The sequence below is a fragment of the Oncorhynchus masou genome, chromosome 30 (genome assembly GCF_036934945.1).
Source record: "Oncorhynchus masou masou isolate Uvic2021 chromosome 30, UVic_Omas_1.1, whole genome shotgun sequence".
Lineage (NCBI taxonomy): Eukaryota > Metazoa > Chordata > Actinopteri > Salmoniformes > Salmonidae > Oncorhynchus > Oncorhynchus masou.
The window spans coordinates 40,542,534-40,564,554 of record NC_088241.1 but is presented as its reverse complement, the minus strand read 5'-3'; the positions used below and the strand labels follow the sequence as shown (position 1 = coordinate 40,564,554).

Sequence of the window (22,021 nt, the reverse complement as noted above, 5' to 3'; positions counted from 1 at the left end):
CGCCATCTGGCTTGGATTCTCTGTCGACATGGCGCCCCACTGCACCACCACGACTGGTCTGCTGATGAATACTCCATCCGCTGTGCCTTCAACTGGCCTCCGTCGGAAGGCTACTAACTTTAAACGCCTTGTCGCCTGCTAGCGCAGTGGCGGGCTCCCTGTTCCATCTACTGCTGCCCCCTGGACACTATGATCACTTGGCTACATAGCTGATGCCTGTTGGACTGTCCAATAATCACGGTACTCCATTCCGTTTATTTATTTTTTATCTGTCGGCCTCAGCCGCGAACTCAGGCTCTGTGTGTAGTTAATCCGACCATCTCTGCCTAGTCAACGCCATTTTACCTGCTGTTGTTGTGTTAGCTGATTAGCTGTTGTCACACCTGTTGTTTTAGCTAGATCTCCCAATCAACACCTGCAATTACTTTATGCCTCGCTGTATGTCTCTCTCAAATGTCAATATGCCTTGTATACTGTTGTTCAGGTTAGTTATCATTGTTTTAGTTTACAATGGAGCCGTTAGTTCCACTCTTCATACCTCTGATAACCTCCTTTGTCCCACCTCCCACACATGCAGTGACCTCACCCATTACAACCAGCATGTCCAGAGATACAACCTCTCTATCATCACCCAGTGCCTTGGCTTACCTCCGCTGTACCCGCACCCCACCATACCCCTGTCTGCGCATTATGCCCTGAATATATTCTACGATGCCCAGAAATCTGCTCCTTTTATTCTTTGTCCCCAACGCTCTAGCCGACCAGTTTTGATAGCCTTTAGCCGCACCCTCATACTACTCCTCTGTTCCGCGGGTGATGTATAGGTAAACCCAGGCCCTGCATGTCCTCAGGCACCCTCATTTGTTGACTTCTGTAATCGAAAAAGCCTTGGTTTTATGCATGTCAACATCAGAAGCCTCCTCCCTAAGTTTGTTTTACTCACTGCTTTAGCACACTCTGCCAACCCTGATGTCCTTCCCTTGTCTGAATTCTGGATTAGGAAGGCCACCAACAATTCTGAGATTTCCATACCCAACTATAACATTTTCCGTCAAGATAGAGATGGCATGCAAAGTAATGTCATACTTTCCAGGTCCATACCCAAACAGTTCGAACTACTAATTTTAAAAATGAATCTCTCCAGAAATAAGTCTCTCACTGTTGCCGCCTGCTACTGACCCCCCTCAGCTCCCAGCTGTACCCTGGACACCATTTGTGAATTGATCGCCCCCATCTAGCTTCAGAGTTGTTCTGTTAGTTGACCTAAACTGGGATATGCTTAACACCCCGGCAGACCTACAATCAAAGCTAGATGCCCTCAATCTCACACAAATCATCAAGGAACCCACCAGGTACAACCCTAAATCTGTAAACAAGGGCAACCTCATAGACGTTATCCTGACCAACTGGCCATCCAAATACATCTCCGCTGTCTTCAACCAGGATCTCAGCAATCACTGCCTCATTGCCTGTATCCGCTACGTAGTCAAACGACCACACCTCATCATTGTCAAACGCTCCCTAAAACACTTCTGCAAGCAGGCCTTTCTAATCGACCTGGCCAGGGTATCCTGGAAGGATATTGACCTCATCCCGTCAGTTGAGGATGCCTGGTCATTCTTTAAAAGTAACTTCCTCACCATCTTAGATAAGCATGCTCCATTCAAAAATGCAGATCTAAGAACAGATACAGCCCTTGGTTCACTCCAGACCTGACTGCCCTCGACCAGCACAAAAACATCCTGTGGCGGACTGCAATAGCATCGAATAGTCCCCGCGATATGCAACTGTTCAGGGAAGTCAGGAACCAATACACGCAGTCAGTCAGGAAAGCAAAGGCTAGCTTTCTCAAGCAGAAATTTGCATCCTGTAGTTCCAACTCCAAAAAGTTCTGGGACACTATAAAGTCCATGGAGAACAAGAGCACCTCCTCCCAGCTGCCAACAGCACTGAGGTTAGGTAACACGGTCACCACCGATAAATCCATGATATTCGAAAACTTCAACAAACATTTCTCAACGGCTGGCCATGCCTTCCTCCAACAGCTCCGCTCGGCCAACAGCCCCCCCCCCGCAGCTACTCGCCCAAGCCTCACCAGCTTCTCCTTTACACAAATCCAGATAGTAGATGTACTGAAAGAGCTGCAAAACCTGGACCCGTACAAATCAGCGGGGCTTGACAATCTGGACCCTCTATTTCTGAAACTCTCCGCCGCCATTGTCGCAACCCCTATTACCAACCTGTTTAACCTCTCTTTCATATTGTCTGAGATCCCCAAGGATTGGAAAGCTGCTGCAGTCATCCCCCTCTTCAAAGGGGGAGACATCCTGGACCCAAACTGTTACAGACCCATATCCAACCTGCCCTGCCTATCTAAGGTCTTCGAAAGCCAAGTCAACAAACAGTTCACTGACCATCTCGAATCCCACCGTACCTTCTCCACTGTGCAATCTGGTTTCCGAGCTGGTCACGGGTGCACCTCAGCCACGCTCAAGGTACTAAAGAATATCATAACCGCCATCGATAAAAGACAGTACTGTGCAGCCGTCTTCATCGACCTGGCCAAGGCTTTCGACTCTGTCAATCACCATATTCTTATCGGCAGACTCAGTAGCCTCGGTTTTTCTAATGACTGCCTTGCCTTGTTCACCAACTACTTTGCAGACAGAGTTCAGTGTGTCAAATCAGAGGGCATGTTGTCCGGTCCTCTGGCAGTCTCTATGGGGGTGCCACAGGGTTCAATTCTCGGGCCAACTCTTTTCTCGGTATATATCAATGATGTTGCTCTTGCTGCGGGCGATTCGCTGATCCACCTCTACGCAGACGACACCATTCTGTATACTTCTGGCCCTTCCTTGGACACTTTGCTATCTAACCTCCAAACGAGCTTCAATGCCATACAACACTCCTTCTGTGGCCTCCAACTGCTCTTAAACGCTAGTAAAAACAAATGCATGCTTTTCAACCATTCGCTGCCTGCTCCCGTGCGCCCGACTAGCATCACCACCCTGGATGATTCCGACCTAGAATATGTAGACATCTATAAGTACCTAGGTGTCTGGCTAGACTGTAAACTCTCCTTCCAGACTCATATCAAACATCTCCAATCTAAAATCAAATCAAGAGTTGGCTTTCTATGCCGCAACAAAGCTTAGGCTTGAAATACCTTGAAAGAGTTTCAGTCAGTTCTGCATAGTTCAACTCCACTGCTTTCATTGGTTCAATGAGACCTTTCAGCAATCCATACTCACTGGGAAATACATCTGCTTTCTTTCCATCTTTGATTTCATTTCCAGCCAGCCAACGCTCAAAATGCTCCAAATAGGAATCATAATCATCGTTTGTAGCCTCAAACTCTGGTACTCGACCAATGGTTGCCATTTTCACAATTAATTGTTCAGTTTCCTTATATTCCTTAATTTTCAGAATTTTCATCTAATTCTTCACTTCAGAAGTTTCTGCAATTACTTCATTCACTGCACTCATTTGTATTAATGTACACACCGTGTTACGTTCCTTTTTTTTCTTGACAATATTCCTCCACTGAGATCGCCTAATTTCAATGGGCTCAATTTGTTTTTTACATTTTACCACCAGAGGGCAGTGTCGCTATTCTGGACTCCAATAGTCTTGCTACTTGGCAGCTCCTAAATACTGTACTAGCAGAGCTAGCAGTGCTTAGCCTTCTCTACTGGCAAAATAAAATAAAAAATAACTGACGAATTACATAATTATTTTGAGTTTCATTACTCACGCAACATTCTTTCCTTCAAGCAATGTCCGTTTATGTAGTTTAATCACCTTGTTTCTAATATCTATTCAATAATATATCTGTCGGGACAATTCCTTTTTCTCTAGGACCGATTGGAGTAATGGCTACCTCTGTACTTTACAGGTCGCAGTGATGGGTGGTATAAGGTGCTTTAGTAACAAAACTGATGGCACTTTGATAAACTGCATCCAGTTTGCTGAGTAGAGTATTGGAAGCTATTTTGTCGATGACATCGCTGAAGTCGAGGATCGGTAGGATAGTCAGTTTTACTAGGGTAAGTTTGGCGGCGTGAGTGAACTAAATTACTATCGCCCGGTAGCACTCACTTCTGTCATTGAGAGGCTAGAGGATCATGATCCTTGAGAGGATAATATCATATCACCTCTACCTTACCTAACACCCTAGACCCACTTCAATTTGCTTACCACCCCAATAGAGCAACAGACGATGCAATCGCCATTGCTCGGCATACTCCGACAAGAGGAATACCTACGTAATAATGCTGTTCATTGACTATAGCTCATATATATAAAATGAAATCACATTTATGTAAGTATTCAGACCCTTTACTCAGTTGAAGCACCTTACAGAATCAAGTCTTCTTGGATATTGTGCTACAAGTGTAATGCTCCGGGTGTCGTGGGAGTGGAGTCAGACGCAGGAGACAGAGAGTGCAAGACAGTGCTCTTTTAATGCACCAACGCACCACAGGGTGCTCACAATAGTAACGGCCCCAAACACGGGGAATGAGAAAGGTAGAACTGAAGATTCACGACCAGGAACAAACATGTTCATCTACATTAGAGCCGAAGGTTACAATCATTAATCCCGCACAACAACCAGGCGGGCCGGCTGTCTAATAAAGACAAACTAATCATTCACCAACAGGTGCTACCAATAAACATACCAGGAGGGGGAGGAAAGACAATCAGTGGCAGCAAATAGGCTGGTGAGGATGAGCGCCACCCGCCCGGGAAGGGAAACCACCCTCGGTCGGACTCGTGACAACAAGGTTGGCTCACCTCTTTTGGGGAGATTCTCCCATACTTAATTTTTTACCTTTATTTAACTAGGCAAGTCAGTTAATAATAAATTCTTATTTACAATGATAGCCTACCACGGCCAAACCCGCCCTATGGGACTCCCAATCACGTCCGGATGTGATGTAGCCTGAGATGCAGTGCCTTAGACTGCTGCAGATCCTGCAGATCCTCTCAAGCTCTGTCAGATTAGAGTGGGAGCATTGCTGCACAGATATTTTCAGGTCTCTCCAGGGATGTTCGATCGGGTTCAAGTCCGGGCTCTGGCTTGGCCACTCAAGGACTTTCAGAGACTTGTCCCAAATCCACTCCTGCATTTTATTGGGGGTGTGCTTAGCTTCGTTGTCCAGTTGGAAGGTAAACCTTCACCCCAGTCTGAGATGCTGAGCACTCTGGAGTAGTTTTTCATCAAGGATCTCTCTGTACTTTGCTCTGTTCATCTTTGCCTCGATCCTGACTAGTCTCCCAGTCCCTGCCGCTGAAAAACATCCCCACAGCATGTCACAACCATCCTTCACCGTAGGGATGGTACAAAGCTTCCTCAAGACGTGACACTTCGCATTCAGAGCAAAGAGTTCAATCTTGGTTTCATCAGACCAGAGAATCTTGTTTCTCATGGTCTGAGCGTCTTTAGGTGCCTTTTGGCAAACTCCAAGCAGGTTATCATGTGCCTTTTATTGAGGTATTTCTTTTTAATTTCACCTTTATTTAACTTCTTGAAACTCCCCATCCCGGATCCGGGTTTGTGACTAAAGCCTCGGGCTCATTAGCATAACGCAACGTTAACGATTTCTGAAAATCGCAAATAAAATGAAAATAATGCGTCTGCTCTCAAGCTTAGCCTTTTCTTAACAACACTGTCATCTCAGATTTTCAAAATATGCTTTGAACCATAGAAATTGACTAATTTGTGTAAGAGTATGCAAAGCTAGCATAGCATTTTGAGTAGCATTTAGCACACAACATTTTCACAAAAAACAGATAACCAAATAAATAAAATCATTTACCTTTGAAGAGCTTCTGATGTTTTCAATGAGGAGACTCTCAGTTACATACCAAATGCGCAGTTTTTCCTGAAAGCGTCTGTGTGTAGGAGAAATCGTTCCGTTTTCTACATTGCGTCTGGCTACCGAAACGAACCGAAAATTCAGTCACCTACAACGTAAAACTTTTTCCGGATTAACTACATAATATCGACCGAAACATGGCAAACGTTGTTTGGAATCAATCCTCAAGGTGTTTTTTCACAAATCTCTTCATTGATATGCAGTTCGTGGAAGCTTGCTTTCCTCTCTGTATCGCATGGAAAAATACTGGCAGGTGACTTTTGCGCACCAATTTCGGCGCAGGACACCGGGCGGACACCTGGTAAATGTGGTCTCTTATGGTCAATCTTCCAATGATCTGCCTACAAATACGTCACAATGCTGCAGACACCTTGGGGAAACGACAGAAAGGGCAGGCTCATTCCTCTCGCATTCACAGCCATATAAGGAGACAATGGAAAACAGAGCCTCAAAAATCCTTGTCATTTCCTGGATGCCATCTCATCTTGGTTTTGCCTGAAGCTCACGTTCTAGGGCACGCACAGAGAATATCTTGGTATTTCTGGACACGTCAGAGTGTTTTCTTTCGAATGGTATCAATTATATGCATAGTCGAGCATCTTTTTGTGACAAAATATCTTGTTTAAAACGGGAACGTTTTTCATCCAAAAATGAAATAGTGCCCCCATAGATGTAAGAGGTTAACCAGGTAGGTAAGTTGAGAACAAGTTCTCATTTACAATTGCGACCTGGCCAAGATAAAGCAAAGCAGTTCGACACAGAGTTACACATGGAGTAAAACAAACATACAGTCAATATTCAATAGAATAAAAAGTCTATATACAATGTGAGCAAATGAGGTGAGATAAGGGAGGTAAAGGCAAGGCCATGGTGGTGAATTAAATACAATATAGCAAGTAAAACGCTGGAATGGTAGATTTGCAGCGGAAGAATGTGCAAAGTAGAGAGAAATAGTGGGGTGCAAAGGAGCAAAATAAATAAATACAGTAGGGGAAGAGGTAGTTGTTTGGGCTAAATTATAGATGGGCAATGTAGAGGTGCAGTAATCTGTGAGCTGCTCTGACAGCTGGTGCTTAAAGCTCATGAGGGAGAGTGTTTCCAGTTTCAGAGATTGTTGTTGTTCGTTCCAGTCATTGGCAGCAGAGAACTGGAGGAGAGGCGGCCAAAGGAGGAATTGGTTTTGGAGGTGATCAGAGAGATAAACCTGCTAGAGCACGTGACACAGGTGGGTGCTGCTATGGTGACCAGCGAGCTAAGATAAGGGGGGACTTTACCTAGCAGGGTCTTGTAGATGACCTGGAGCCAGTGGGTTTGGCAACGAGTATGAAGCGAGGGCCAGCCAACGAGAGCGTACAGGTCGCAGTGGTGGGTCGTATATGGGGCTTTGGTGGTAAAACGGATGGCACTGTGATAGACTGCATACAATTTATTGAGTAGGGTATTGGAGGCTATTTTGCAAATGACATCGCCGAAGTCGAGGATCGGTAGGATGTTCAGTTTTACGACCATCCTATACCTATACCATAAAGGCCTGATTGGTGGAATGTTGCAGAGATGGTTGTCCTTCTGGAAGGTTCTCCCATCTCCACAGAGGAACTCTAGAGCTCTGTCAGTGACCATCGGGTTCTTGGTCACCTCCATGACCAAGGCCCTTCTCCCACGATTGCTCACTTCTGCCAGGCTGCCAGCTCTAGGAAGAGTCTTAGTGGTTCCTAACTTCTTCCATTTTAGAATAATGGAGACCTCTGTGTTCTTGGAGGCAGTCGATGGTACCCTTCACCAGATCTGAGCCTCGACACCATCCTGTCTCGGAGCTCTACGGACAATTCCTTCGACCTCATGGCTTGTTTTTGTTTTGCTCTGACATGCACTGTCAACTGTGGGACTTTATATAGACAGGTGTGTGTCTTTTCAAATAATTTCCAATCAATTGAATTTACCACAGGTGGACTCCAATCAAGTTGTAGAAACATCTCAAGGATGATCAATGGAAACACCTGAAACACCTGAGCTCAAATTTGAGCCTCACAGCGAAGGGTCTGAATACGTAAGTAAGTAAGTAATACATTTGCAAAATATTCTACAAACCTGTTTTCGCTTTGTCATTCGGAGGTATTGTGTGTAGAATGCAGAGGAATTTTAGAATAAGGCTGTAACGTAACAAAATGTGGAAAAGGTCAAGGGGTCTGAATACTTTCCAAAGGCATTGTAATCAAACTACCATGGCTAGTGGAAGAGATCTCAGTGACTTTGAAAGAGAGGTTGCAAAGCAGCATAGGAGGTTTAAACAGTTGTGGTGTGTGAGTAACTTTTTCTCAACCCGATTTAACACTTATGGGAGATACTGGAGTGGCACCTGAGACAGCATTTTTCCACCACCATCAACAAAACACCATATTTTGGAATTTCTTGTGGAAGAATAGTTTCACATACCTTTAATAGACTTCCAGAATCTATGCCAAGGCTCATTGAAGCTGTTCTGCGGCTCGTGGTGGCCCCAATGCCCTATTAAGGCAGTTTATACAAAATAATGTTGCACGAATGCTAATCTTATCTGTTTCTAAAAAACAGAAAAGTTTAGCAGAGATACCTGAGGTTTCTGTCAATCCTCTTTATTTTTCATTTTTGAGATGGAATGACCCTGCATTCCTCTCCCTGGGTTTTATGATTAAGGAAACAAAGCACTAGTAGATTTTAACCTTCTTATATTAAAAATGTGTGTATATATATATATATATATATATATATTACACAGTATAGTAAAAAACCTATGGTCCTCCATAGATAGGTATAGCATAGTTCCAGCTCATGACGCTCAGTATCTTCTCCCTGGTGTGTCCTGTCCTGGCACTGATTCAGTCTTCAGCTCTCTCGCACTGTAAAATCCGAAGGTGACCGTAGAATTGCTGGGGCTATTTTTCATCAGGACACTGAGTATCTTCATCCTGACTGTGCATCCCTGGGTGTTAGAAAATTGGCTTAGCTGAGTCATGGGGTATGACAAGCACTGAGAAGGCACTGTGAAGTTTAGAGGGGTAGCGTTAGGCAAGAGGCAATATATGTTGCCTATCTTTTACTAGTGCACCATATCCGTAAAATGTGACAGTGGAAAGTATAAAGGACTACCTCAGAGCTGCAAATAGAAAATAAAATGTTCTATTCTCAGAATATTGAAAACCATGGTCAATGAAAAATGCAATAAGGAGAGATTAGACTATCCACCAAGCTGATAGCTAATGCTTGTGCACCTTGCTTGCAAAAATGCCCCCTTCCTTGTAAACCAAACGCTTCTCTTACCTTGACTGGTCCTTCTAAAAACCAACCAACCTCAGAAAAGCCCATAACTCAACATTCCCAATGACTAGCCTTGCAGTGTCTTTAAGAATGTATTTATTCTTATGAACAGATGAGTCTTACGTTTAACAGGACCATTGGCTTCCATGATGACTCGCTTGATTCATCGTTAAGTTCCTCCTCCAGGACGCATCGATGGACGCACCTCTTAGCTCCACTCAAGTGTGAGTTCAACCTCTGTTCCCCCAGTTAAAAGGTTGCATCCCAAATGACATCCTATTTTCTCAATAGTGCACTACTTTCGACCAGAGTCCTATGGCCCCTGGTCAAAAGTAGTGCACTAAATAGGGAATGGGATGTAATTCTTTAAGTAACCACTGACGGAGAGTGCCATTCCCACTCCCCATAGGACTCCTCCATGCCTCAGGTGGTCCGCCTTACCTGACACAGCCTGTCACATCCCGTCCACATGCCTATACTTTACCTGAATTATTGATAAATATGGCCTAGGGGGTCCTTACCCATCTCTGAAAACATTCTTTCCCTCTGCCATTCTTGAACCTGATATATTATACAATGTGACATGGAAATGTGACATCTCGTCAACTTCACAGGGGGCATAATAACATCCCAAATAAAGAACGTTTTGGATGTAGTTGTTTCAACGTGCTTGTGGTCTATTATTTACGCTGCATAAGGTAGTGCATATTCAAAATGAGAATAGAACAGGGGAGGATAACACAAAAGACGAATACCTAAGCTGTTCATCAACATTGATTACAGCTCAGCATTCAACACCATAGTGCCCTCCAAGCTCGTTGCTATAAGCTCAGGACCTAGAGACTGAACTCCTCACTGTGCAACTGGGTTCTAGACTTCCTGACAGGCTGACCCCTGACAGCTAGAACCTAGGTGGTCAGAGTAGGCAACAACACCGCATCCACACTGATCCTCAACATGAGGGCCCCCCAGGGATATGTGCTGAATACCAACAACGACGAGACAGTTTACAGGGAGGTTAGAGCCCTGACGGAGTGGTGGCAGGTAAATAACCTCTCCCTCAAATTCAACAAAACAAAGCAACTGATCGTGGACTACAGGAGACAGAAGATGGAACATGTCCCCAAGCACATCGACGGGGTCGCAGTGCACTGAGGACCTGAAATCACTGAGGACCTGAAATGGTCCCACACCGACACCGTGGTGAAGAAGGCACTACAACGTCCAACACCCCTAAGACCCTCACAAATTCTACAGATACACCATTGAGAACATTCTGTCGGGCTGCATCCCTGCCTGGTATGGCAACTGTACTGCCTTCAACCGCATGGCTCTCGCATGGCTCTCCATCACCGGGGCACACTGCCTTCCCTCCACTCTGCTACCATCTAGTGGACATAGACAGTACAGGCGCATCAGAGCCAGGAACAGAAGCCTGAGAAACAGCTTCTATCACCAGGCCATCAGACTGTTGAACAGCCATCACTAGCTACCTGCACCTACCTGCACCTTGAGACTAATTCCCCATATATATAGAGTAGTGGTTTCCAAACAGTTGGGAAGCAGTAGGGTTGTGAGGTTCCCGCTCCCCCCTTTTTTAAAGACCTGAGTTTGGATTTCAACCTACTCTTGAAAGTTGTAATAGTAAGCGGGAACTACACCCCCCCCCCCCGCTCAACTCAAACGGTGGCGCAAAAATATTCTTAGAAATATTTAACCTCCACACATTAACAAGTCCAATAGCTCAAATGAAAGAAACACCTTATTCATCTACCCAGCGAGCCAGATTTCTGTTATGTTTTACGGCGAAAACATAGCACATATTTATGTCAAACCACCCCAAAGACACAGACGATATGCAGCCATTTTGTCGAACAAAAGATGCAATCACAAGCGCAGGATTAAAAGAAAATAATTCACTAACCTTTTGAAAATCTTCATCAGATGACAGTAATATGACATGTTACACAGTACATTTATGCTTTTTCAATAATATGCTATTTATATCCATAAATCTCTGTTTACATTGACGCCATGTTCAGAAAATGGTGAAAACCATACAGTATCAACCAGTCAAATTGCAGATCCAAAGTCATCATGCATCTACTCTCTTAGAACATATGTTGTGTTTTTTATCTGTGTGTCTAGTCAGGGACGGTATGTTGTGTTGCATTTATGTACATTTTTCAACACAATCATTACGTTAAAAGTAACACGTGTCATCCATAACTAGACAAACAGATGTGTTGAAAAATATGTTGATTTTTACTCAATGTGTTGCATTCCACTTAAATCCACTTTAACTTTCTGCAAATGACTGAGGAAGACATGTAGAAATAAGTTGCCATTTAATTAATGAATACAGTGCTGCTCCACATACAAAATCTTACATGAAACAAATTCTGTACATGCGAGATATCATTAACGAAAGACTTCAAATGTGTTAGTGCTAGTTAGATATGCAGTCTAGGAAAACCAACTCAGACAATTTTTGTACCTGAGATAAGGACTCAATCATCAAGTTTGCAGACGACACTACAGTCATAGGCTTGATTACCAACAACGATGAGATGGCCTACAGGGAGGAGGTGAGGGCCCTCAGAGTGTGGTATCAGGAAAATAACCTCACACTCAACGTCAACAAAACAAAGGATATGATCGTAGACTTCAGGAACCAGCAGCGGGAGCACCCCCCAAATTACTAATCTCATATGTATATACTGTACTCTATACCATCTACTGCATCTTGCCTATGCCGTTCGGCCATCGCTCATCCATATATTTATTTGTACTTATTCTTATTAATTCCTTTACACTTGTGTGTAAAAGGGAGTTGTTGTGAAATTGTTAGATTACTTGTTAGATATTACTGCATGGTCGGAACTAGAAGCACAAGGATTTTGCTACACTCACACCAGCATCTGCTAACCATGTCTATGTGACCAAAAAATGTGATTTGATGACTAAATGGTTGCCATATCCAACAACAGTCCAGAGGCAATAAAATAATCTCTACCATAGAACAGTTAAAATAGTATAGCTCTTCCACTCACGGGTAAGCAATAATAACTAGCTTAAAGCCACACTCCCACTAAGCCAACCTCCAATATAATTTCCCAGTGTGCCTTTCCAGTGAATTGTAATTACCACCCATGACTGTATTTGTACTTGTTAGATGGTTGTTGAATTCACTCATTTCTAATTCAGTGGCTATCACCAAGTGAGTTCCTAAGTAAATGCTGTCATTGAAATTAAATGTCATGAACTGTTTTTTCTGACTCCCAAGTAAAATAGCCTTTTTTGTAACTATAATATCACCTATAATAAAAAGTAAAAGGTTTGCATCTGTTTGGCATGTCTCTTGTGATACAATTCACAGCAGCACTGATGGATGTGTTGACATTACTGTTTTAGAGTTTTGAACATCGCAGCCACTTCTTTTGTTCCGTGCTGACTGAAGACCTAGCTAGCCAGTAACTAGATAACACCAGGCACAGATGAAAGGGGTAAAACATTACACAAATAATTACACAAGTCAGTATTTATTATGATTTTAGTGGCAAAGCAGATAAAAAAAGACATAGATGAGAAACTCCCAGCGTGTTGATGTTCTCCGTTTCCACAGCCAGAATGATTTTGCAGTGCATGGTGATCGAACAGGTTTCCTGTTATTTTCATAACAGGTGTAGGGAGGGTGAAGTCTGTGAATTCAAAAAATAGTAATTATACAGATGTTTAACAAAACATGCACACAACAGATTTAATATCTTGTTTTTTGTGATAAATGTGGAGCGTTGGACTAGTAATCGAAAGTTTCCACGATCGAATCCCCGAGCTGACAAGGTGAAAATCTGCCGTTCTGCCAACGAGCAAGGCAGTTAACCCACTGTTCCTAGGCCATCATTGAAAATAATAATTTGTTCGTAACTGACTTTCCTAGTTAAATAAAGGTAAAAATGTACATCATTCAAGGGACAAAAATTAAATTGATGATATCTTTTCATTTTTCAGTTGTGCCTGCACCTGCTGACATTTGAAATCCAAATCTAAATGTTTAAGTTGGGCAGTTAGGCTCCTGCAAGAACCCCACCTCCTATGGGGTTCTTGGAAGAACCCTTTGGGGGCAACTTTCAGTGCCAAGAACCCTAAGGTTCATCGAAGATCTTCAAAGAATCCTTGTTGAACCCCTATTTTTTTGTATACTGCACATACACAGTGAGTAGACAAGAGTATATAAACAGAATATGAAGTAACCAATGTTCAATGACTATCAGTGTGTCTCAAACTTGTTACTGTTTATGTTAAGAGGTGTTATTTATTATTGTTGGGTTTTTCCGCTGGCAGGTGAGGTACCAGTTTTTACTTGGGTATGTGTATTTACGCCTGTGTTCAGTGTCACCCATTGTACGTTTTCCTGTTGGACATTAAAGTGTTTTCCCCCAAATCTTCTGCTCTCTGCGCCTGACTCCACACCCATCACTCTTCGAGCGTTACACCGTGTTAAGTCTTTGAAGTCACCTTGGCTTGTCTCTCTGCCCGAACATACTCTAGTATGGTCCGGTCTCTCAGTAGAGTCATGGAGTCCCCCTCTTTATCCTGAGCCTACACCTCAGATTGTGCTACAGAGATAATACATTCCTGGATATAGCAGTCATCAGTTCAATTTAAAGGCAAAGGTAGATTGTTACTTGATTTTTACTCACTGTGTTTACAAGTAAATGAAACACATTATAAACTCAGCAAAAAAAGTAATGTTTTTCAGGACCCTGTCTTTCAAAGATAATTTGTAAAAATCCAAATTACTTTACAGATCTTCATTGTAAAGGGTTAAAACTCTGTTTCCCACGCTTGTTCAGTGAACCATAAACAATGAATGAACATGCACCTGTGGAACGGTCATTAAGACACTAACAGCTTACAGATGGCAGGCAATTAAGGCCACAGTTATGAAAACTTAGGACACTAAAGAGGCCTTTCTACTGACTCTGGAAAAACACCAAAAGAAAGATGCCGAGGGTCCCTGCTCATCTGCGGGAATGTGCCTTAGGCATGCTGCAAGGAGGCATGAGGAATGCAGATGAGGCCAGAGCAATAAATTGCTTTGTCCGTACTATGAGACGCCTACAGGGAGACAGGATGGACAGCTGATCATCCTCGCAATGGCAGATCACGTGTAACAACACCTGCACAGGATCGGTAAATCTGTACATCACACCTGCGGGACAGGTACAGGATGGCAACAACAACTGCCCGAGTTACACCAATCCCTCTATCAGTGCTCAGACTGTCCACAATAGGCTGAGAGAGGCTGGACTGAGGGTTTGTAGTCCTGTTGTAAGGCAGGTGCCTTGGTGGAAGAGTGGGGTAACATATCACAGCAAGAACTGGCAAATCTGGTGCAGTCCATGGGGAGGAGATGCACTGCAGTACTTAATGCAGCTGGCGCCATTTTGACCCCCCCTTTTTTCAGGGTCACATTATTCCATGTCTGTTAGTAACATGTCTATGGAACTTGTTCAGTTTATGTCTCAGTTGTTGAATCTTATGTTCATACAAATATTTACACATGTTAAGTTTGCTGAAAATAAATGCAGTTGACAGTGAGAGGACATTTCTTTTTTTGCTGAGTTTATCTGTAAATTTTAATGAATACTATTACTATAGAATCCCACAAGGTCCATAGCAGTCAACATGTGTATGATATGTGTATCTTAAATCAATATACCATCTCGCTGGAGGAATAGTATTAGCATGATAATGTTATCTACCCATGTTGTTTTTATTTTACCTTTATGTAACTGGGCAAGTCTGTTAAGAACAAAATCTTATTTGCAATGACAGCCTAGCAACAGTGGGTTAACTGCCTTGTTCAGCAGCAGAACGACAGATCTGTCCCTTGTCAGCTCAGGGATTCGATCCAGGGACCGTTCAGTTACTGACCCAACGCTCTAACCACTAGGCTACCTGCCACCCCATAAGCAATGGCACTTCAATAGGATTACAAATTATTCTATTGTGAAACTATCCATGACCAACCCCACAGATATCCTTCAAAGTTTCAGATTGTGGCTGGTGTAAGGGGATTATTGAGTTTGTTACTGGAGTGATTTATGTTTGTAACTCTGAGAGCTATACATTGGATTCATCCCAATTGGCACCCTATTCTCTATATACATTAGTACCCTACATTTGACCTAGGCCCATAGTGCTCTGGTCAAAAGTAGTGCACTATGTAGGGAATATTGTGCCATTTTGGGTCAAAAGCACTGGCTGTATTAGTTTTCATTCCACTCATCTCAAAATATGCATGCAGATACATTATCCATAATTGGGCAAAGAAATTAAATAATGTTTTTTTTGTCCACAAAGAGAAAGTCGAGAGTTATTGATCATACAGTATATGTAAAGTGGAAACTCCCAAGCAATACTCATATTGCTAATATATTACTGCCATCTGATTTACATTGCACCATAGTGGCTAACAATAAATTGAGGTGGTGGTTGTAGCTCATGCCTAGTTTCCCATACTTCAGATGTGAAAACGTTATATTTACAATGTGTTTTGTCTGCTGAATATTGTGGAACGTCTATATTATCAAATTCCACTGATGTGATGTATCAACTTGTATTTTATAGAGGCCAAGGTGTTAACTGTGTGATTCATATAATACTACTAATAAAACTTGAAACTCTATGAAAACTGTATGAAAATGTGAAGCTTCTTATTTTTTTTATTAAGAAATGAAGTATAAAAATATAAATATAAAACAATATGACTTGGCATTCAAACAACATGAATTCAGTGTGTGACAGTTACCCTACAACGTACACGTCCTTATTACATCATACACCTACAGTATATGATGAAATGGATCCACAGAATAAACCTAACCAACCATTAACATGAACATTGCTTGCCAAACAAAGATGGCGAATAGGATATAGTATGTCCATCATGGAAAAGCAGTTCATACATGTATCTATTTCAAATTTACTTTGCAGGAAAAGCATTTTTTTTCTCCAATAAACATTGATAGTATACAAGACTACTATCTCACTCCTCAGTTACAAAACACATTGTCCATACCATTGTTCACAACATTTCTTAAAATTCAAAGGCATCTTTACTGATTATAACCAAAAACAGTAAAACCGTGAGGAATATCACCACCAGTAGTGAGTTTAATGTTAAATTCATGAATTCTACTTGACCAGCCATATGAATCAATGGATCGGTTGCAGGATAGTGTGTGAGAGAGATTATCAATACATGTCATTGATGATGGGCTCCGGTAGTACAGCCCTAACTGTAATCTAGGTTTCTCTCTCCGTGTCCTTCCCTATATACATATCTGCTAGTTTTTTGAACGCCGGTCCCCAGTTGCTTAGGTAATCGTACTCCTGGTCCCCCTCCGTAGCTCCAGACTCCAGGGAGCTGAGGGACTCGGCTAGCGAGCCGCTCCCCTCGTAGGCGTAGGTGGCAAGGGAGTCATACGGGGGAGCGGTGGGGTCTGAGTCGTTCTCATGGAGCCTCCCGTGAATGAAGTCTCTGACGTCGGCGTTATCCTTTATAGGTGATGTCCTCCCGAAGGGAAACAGCATCTCTGGGATGATGTCCCTGCGCAGCTTCTTAGCGTCCATCACCTCTGGATTGCGCAGTGTGCCAATATCAAAGGCCTGGGTGTCCTCCTCTCCGCCCCCCTCATCGTTGTAGCTGACAACATTGTCTCTCACATCCTCTTTGGAGATGATCAGAGGCTCCTTCTTCCTCTGCTGCCTCCTCAGGGCAGCGAACAGCACCACGATCACTACACACACAGACAGACAGATAGAGAGATTAAAACTTGAGTATGAGATGGGAGAGAAGAAGAGTGTGCTCCGTCATTCATTAAGTAAACTCAGGAATACACACCGGAGAGAAAGACATTTGCTCTCAGTGATAAATACGCTGCACTGCCTTGGACACTCACCTCCTTTTATTAAAGATTGAGCAGAACAAGCTCTTCTTTCTCTTTTCCCCTTAACATCAAATTCACTGTAGAAAATCTGTAGCACTTGAATTAGCCCTTTGTTTTTCTCATTCTCAAGACAGACTACCATTACTCACATAATTAAATGCATCCTATTCTATTTTAATTTCTGAGCAGGACTTTAAATCCAAACTTGCCAGCTGAAGGAGGAATTTGCATCCAGTGGCACTATGAGAGCATTGGATGTATGTTGTTGCTCATTATTTTCATGAAAAAGGAGCAAATCGAGAGGAAAAACAATTCCCTTACAATGGGGCCTCCTCCTCATCCCCCTCCTCCTCCTCTTTCCCACCCCTCAGCAGGTGCTGTAGTACTCTACCTGCCTCCCACCCAGGTGTTAATTACAAAGGTCTCTGAAGGAGTGGCTCTTTAGAGGCCCAGTTACAAGGCCTTTCTGACTGATACCCCAGTGTTGGGTGGTGTGGGGTGGCATGGAGGGGTGTGGTGCAGTGTGGAGGAGGAGCGCAAACTGTTCCAGCTCAGCGCCTACTGCCTGCCTGCCTGCCTGCCTGCCTGCCTGTCAGAGGCGTAGTGGAGGTGAATTAGACAGCCTGTCAGAGGGGTTCAAGCGAGAAAACCATCGGATAATGAGCAGATGTCATGATATTTCACTCAAGAGGCGAACATGGGGTTCAACCTTCAGCACTTCCAATCTGAGTGAGCCAGAAGCCAGTAGAGCTCTCTCCAGTGTCAGACAGACAAGTGAAGGGGGACTGTGAGAAGGAACAAGCACAGCATGCAGTGGAAGAAATGTCAATAGTTAATTTGCTAGCGAGGGATCAGTGGCTAGGCAAGGATGTGAGCAAGATTCAAGTTGGGTGGAGATCATGGAACAGGAAGAGAAAGGAAGAGAGCACAGATGAACAGGCGAACACATCAACAGATGAGCTGGGTCTCTGCATTATTGAGTGAGGAGGAGGAATAGCACACACACACTCATTTAAGCAATAAAACATGAGAACCTGTGCATTATCATGAATAACACTGGGCTAAGGGCTGTTCTTAGCCATAACGCAAAGCAGAGTACACAAACAAAACTCAGTGGATTGATATTTATGTTGCTATTAAGTCACTCATGACCTTCAATTGGATAATTGAATATTTCAACATCCTTAATAGGCTCATGGATTATGCTGTTTAGATGGCACTGGGGTTATGCTTGGCCAAGTGCAATACCAGGTTCAAAGTCATCTTTTTGCCCATTACTTATTGATATCCCCTTGAACATAAGCACTACATATCTTTTGCTTTTTGCCGGGGAAAAAGACATGCACACATTCTGTTTTGCACTTTGTGCTTTTACATACTGCATTAGCTCACAAAGGAGGCTGAAGTGGTGCTTTAGGATGCCAGGAAATAGGATGTGACCTACTTTAGCAGGGAAAAACACAAATACCTTTTTGTCAAGTGGATATAACCAATAATAAAAGCTTTCATCCTGCTGCACCATTTTCATGAGGAAACACACTATTTACACATGCAGCCAGCAAAGTAATGTCTCAGTGAGTGGCCCTACTTTAAACTTTCTTTAGTTGAAGAAGTTTGATGATGAAAGGAATAACACAAAAGAATAGCACAGAAGTAGCACAGAGGATTTAAGTGCTGTCGAAGGACTCACAGCAGAGAAAAAGAAGGAGCTAGCCAGTGCCTACCGGGTGCAAATGAAGTCCTTTCTCACTCCGTAGGGTGTTATCACATTATATTCCAGGATATTTGTGGCTACCGACCAGTTCGTTACATGTGCAGTGTAATTTATTGTGGTAGAGTCCAACACAGCCTAGAATAATTGCTTCAGCTTTGTAATAAGTGACTTGGATTGCTGTGTGCTACTGTACAGTACTGTATGTTCAGAATTAAGAATAGTACTTAAGTTCTCTGACTCGGTTTGATTTGGGCGTCTCCCAAATGGCACCATATTCCCTATATTGTGCTCTACATTTGACCAAAGCCTTACGGGCTCAACACAGTGTGACGACCCTCCCACTCTGTCTGCTGAATTCTTTCTCTTTGCTCTTGTTTTCCCTAATAGGATGTTGGTGGGTGGAGCCGGGAGGGTTGTTAGTGACATGGGACACTACCTGGTCCCGGGTGTGTCCCGGGGATAAATACACCTTTCTCCCCATAGATTGCGTGGGAGAGTCTCCTCAAACACACGGGTGTTTTTTGTTGTGGCACCCCTCACACACCCCTCATTATCACAATCTTTGAACACATCCACTCACTTACACTATTGACTACTGACTACACACACACCATTGTTATTTGGAAATAGTTTACTTTGTTTAATAAATACGTTTGTCATTTTTTTATTTCTTCGTTGTCTCTCTCTTTGTGACTGGCTACGAGCTGGTTCGTAACAACAGGGAATAGGGTGTAATTTTTTATGCAACGTTTGACTTTACCAGTGTGATCGATAGTGATACTTACTCAAGAGGATGATGACACAGAGCAGGATAGCCACCAGAGCTCCAGTGCTCAGCCCGGCGGACAGCAGAGCCTCTGTGTTGCAGGATTGCACGTTGCCCCGGCTGTCGCAGGCACACACGTTCACAGTCAAAGTGCTGGTGCTGCTCTGGATAGGGTAGTCATTGTCTGAGATCACCACGGGCAGTAGGTATGTATTCATCTCACGCTGGCTAAATCCTCCCCTTCGAGTGATGATCCTGGCTGTGTTATCTAAGAGGTGGATCGCAGAGGGAAGGAAAAGGGAATATGAGAAATGTAAGGTTGTTTCTAATGTTTAGAACAAATGTTCCCAGTAAGGATTGTGACATTGCAGCTCCATAGGTTACAAAAAAAGTAAAATTGTCAATACAACTCACACAACTAAGACCAGATAATGGCCAGATAAAAAGCACAAGGCTAACATTAGCTACCTTCATTGTCAATGATGGTGAAATTTGGATTGGAGAAGCTCATACTGAAGACAAACTTATGTCCAACAAGGGGCTCATCCGTGTCAACCGCACTTATTGTCTGAATCAGCTGTGGATAGTGAAACAAAAAGGTATGGGAAAACATGTTTCTTCAGGCTTTTCTTCACCATTTTAGTATTATGATGTCATACATCTACTGTACCTGTCCAGATTTGACATTTTCACAGACAAATGTCTCGTAATACATGGCAAATTCAGGTGCATTGTCGTTTACGTCCAGGACCCGTATGAACACTGGGACTCGAGTGGTTTGGCGAGGGTTACCTAAACAAGAAGTTTGAAAATGTGTTAGTTGGCCCATAGAGTAGACCCCCTCAAATTCATATCTGGACCTCAAAGCCAGTTACAATCCTTTAAAAAAAAATATTCCCCTCTAATCAGGGACTGATTTAGACCAGTGACACCAGGTGGGTGCAATTCATTATCAGGCAGAACAGAAAAACAGCAGTAGTCTGGAGCTCGTACGGTAAAATTGAAATATCCCTGAAGTTAACATTAGCAAAGTTAACAAAAAACATAACGTACAGGAAAGTATTCCAACACCTTGACTTTCTTTTTTCTTTTTCTTTTATGTTACGTTTCATCCTTATTCTCAAAAAGGATAAACTTGTTTTGTCCCCTCATCAATCTACACATAATACCCCATAATAACAATGCAAAAATTGGTTTTTAGAAATGTTAGCAAATTTATATAAATATATAAAAAACACATTGACATATGTATATAGAGCCTTCACTCAGTTGAATTTTGGCAGTGATTACAGATTTGAGTCTTCTTGGGTGTGATGCTACAAGCTTTGCACACCTGTACTTTGGGAGTTTCTCCCATTCTTCTCTGCAGATCCTCTCAAGCTCTGTCAGGTTGGATGGGGAGTGTCGCTGCACAACTATTTTCATGTGATTCCAGAAATGTTTGATCGGGTTCAAGCCCGGGCTCTGGCTGGGACACTCAAGGACATTCAGAGACCTGTCCTGAAGCAACTCCTGCATTTTCTTGGCTGTGTGCTTAGGGTCGTTGTCCTCTTGGAAGGTGAATCTTCGCCCCAGTCTGAGGTCCTGGAGCATGTTTTGATCAAGGATCTCTAAGTACTTTTCTCTGTTCATCTTTCCCTCGATCCTGACTAGTATCCCAGCCCCCGCCATGGAAGAACATCCCCACAGCATGATGCTGCCACCACCATGCTTCACCGTAGGGATGGTAATGTCCTGGTGATGAGTGGTGAAAAGCTAAGCAGCAGGTCAGCGTGATCTCAGAGGAGTGCAACAGAGCCACTAAGGTATTTGCCTATTTAGATTGCCTGTATGGCAAACAGATTTCTATACCCCTGTTGAAGTAACATTTACATAGTAGCAAATCATGTTTCTCTCAAATGTTGTGCATATATTTGTTTACATCCTTGTTAGTGGACATTTCTCCTTTGCCAAGATAATCCATCGACCTGACAGGTGTGGCTTATCAAGAAGCTGGTTAAACAGTATGATCATTACACAGGTGTACCTTTTGCTGGGGACAATAAAAGGCCACTCTAAAATGTGCAGTTTTGTCACACAACGCCACAGTTTTGAGGGAGCGTGCAATTGGCATGCTGACTGCAAGGATGTCCACCAGACCTGATGACAGAGAATTGAATGTTCATCTCTTTACCATACTTCACAGGAGAGCCTTTTGAACGCAAACTTCTTTATTTTTATCAAAATGTGTTTTTTTTTGGTAGAAATGCCCTCTAGAACATGTGAACGTGTATACCATCTGTAAATACGAATAAAATTGTTAAATTACGAGCCTAGTTGGTTTAGCCACAGAAAAAGTCAGCAACTCTCCCGCTAGCCATGATTGGCTAAGATAATGAAGGGCTGGACATGCCGAGAGATGAGTTTGGAT

At 43.0% G+C, this 22,021-nt stretch overlaps 1 protein-coding gene across 1 annotated transcript in view; it reads right to left on the bottom strand.

The window, feature by feature from the left end:
* Positions 1–15,878: 15,878 nt before the first annotated feature.
* Positions 15,879–22,021, bottom strand: part of LOC135522620 (cadherin-10-like) — a 55,618-nt gene continuing 49,475 nt past the window's right edge. Inside the window, exons 9-12 of the mRNA XM_064949056.1 lie at positions 20,282–20,403; positions 20,080–20,188; positions 19,631–19,879; positions 15,879–16,981 (exon numbers count right to left, since the gene is read on the bottom strand). Of these exons, the coding sequence (XP_064805128.1) occupies positions 16,488–16,981; positions 19,631–19,879; positions 20,080–20,188; positions 20,282–20,403 (974 nt within the window). The 3' untranslated portion in view covers positions 15,879–16,487. The remainder of the gene's footprint in view (positions 16,982–19,630; positions 19,880–20,079; positions 20,189–20,281; positions 20,404–22,021) is intronic.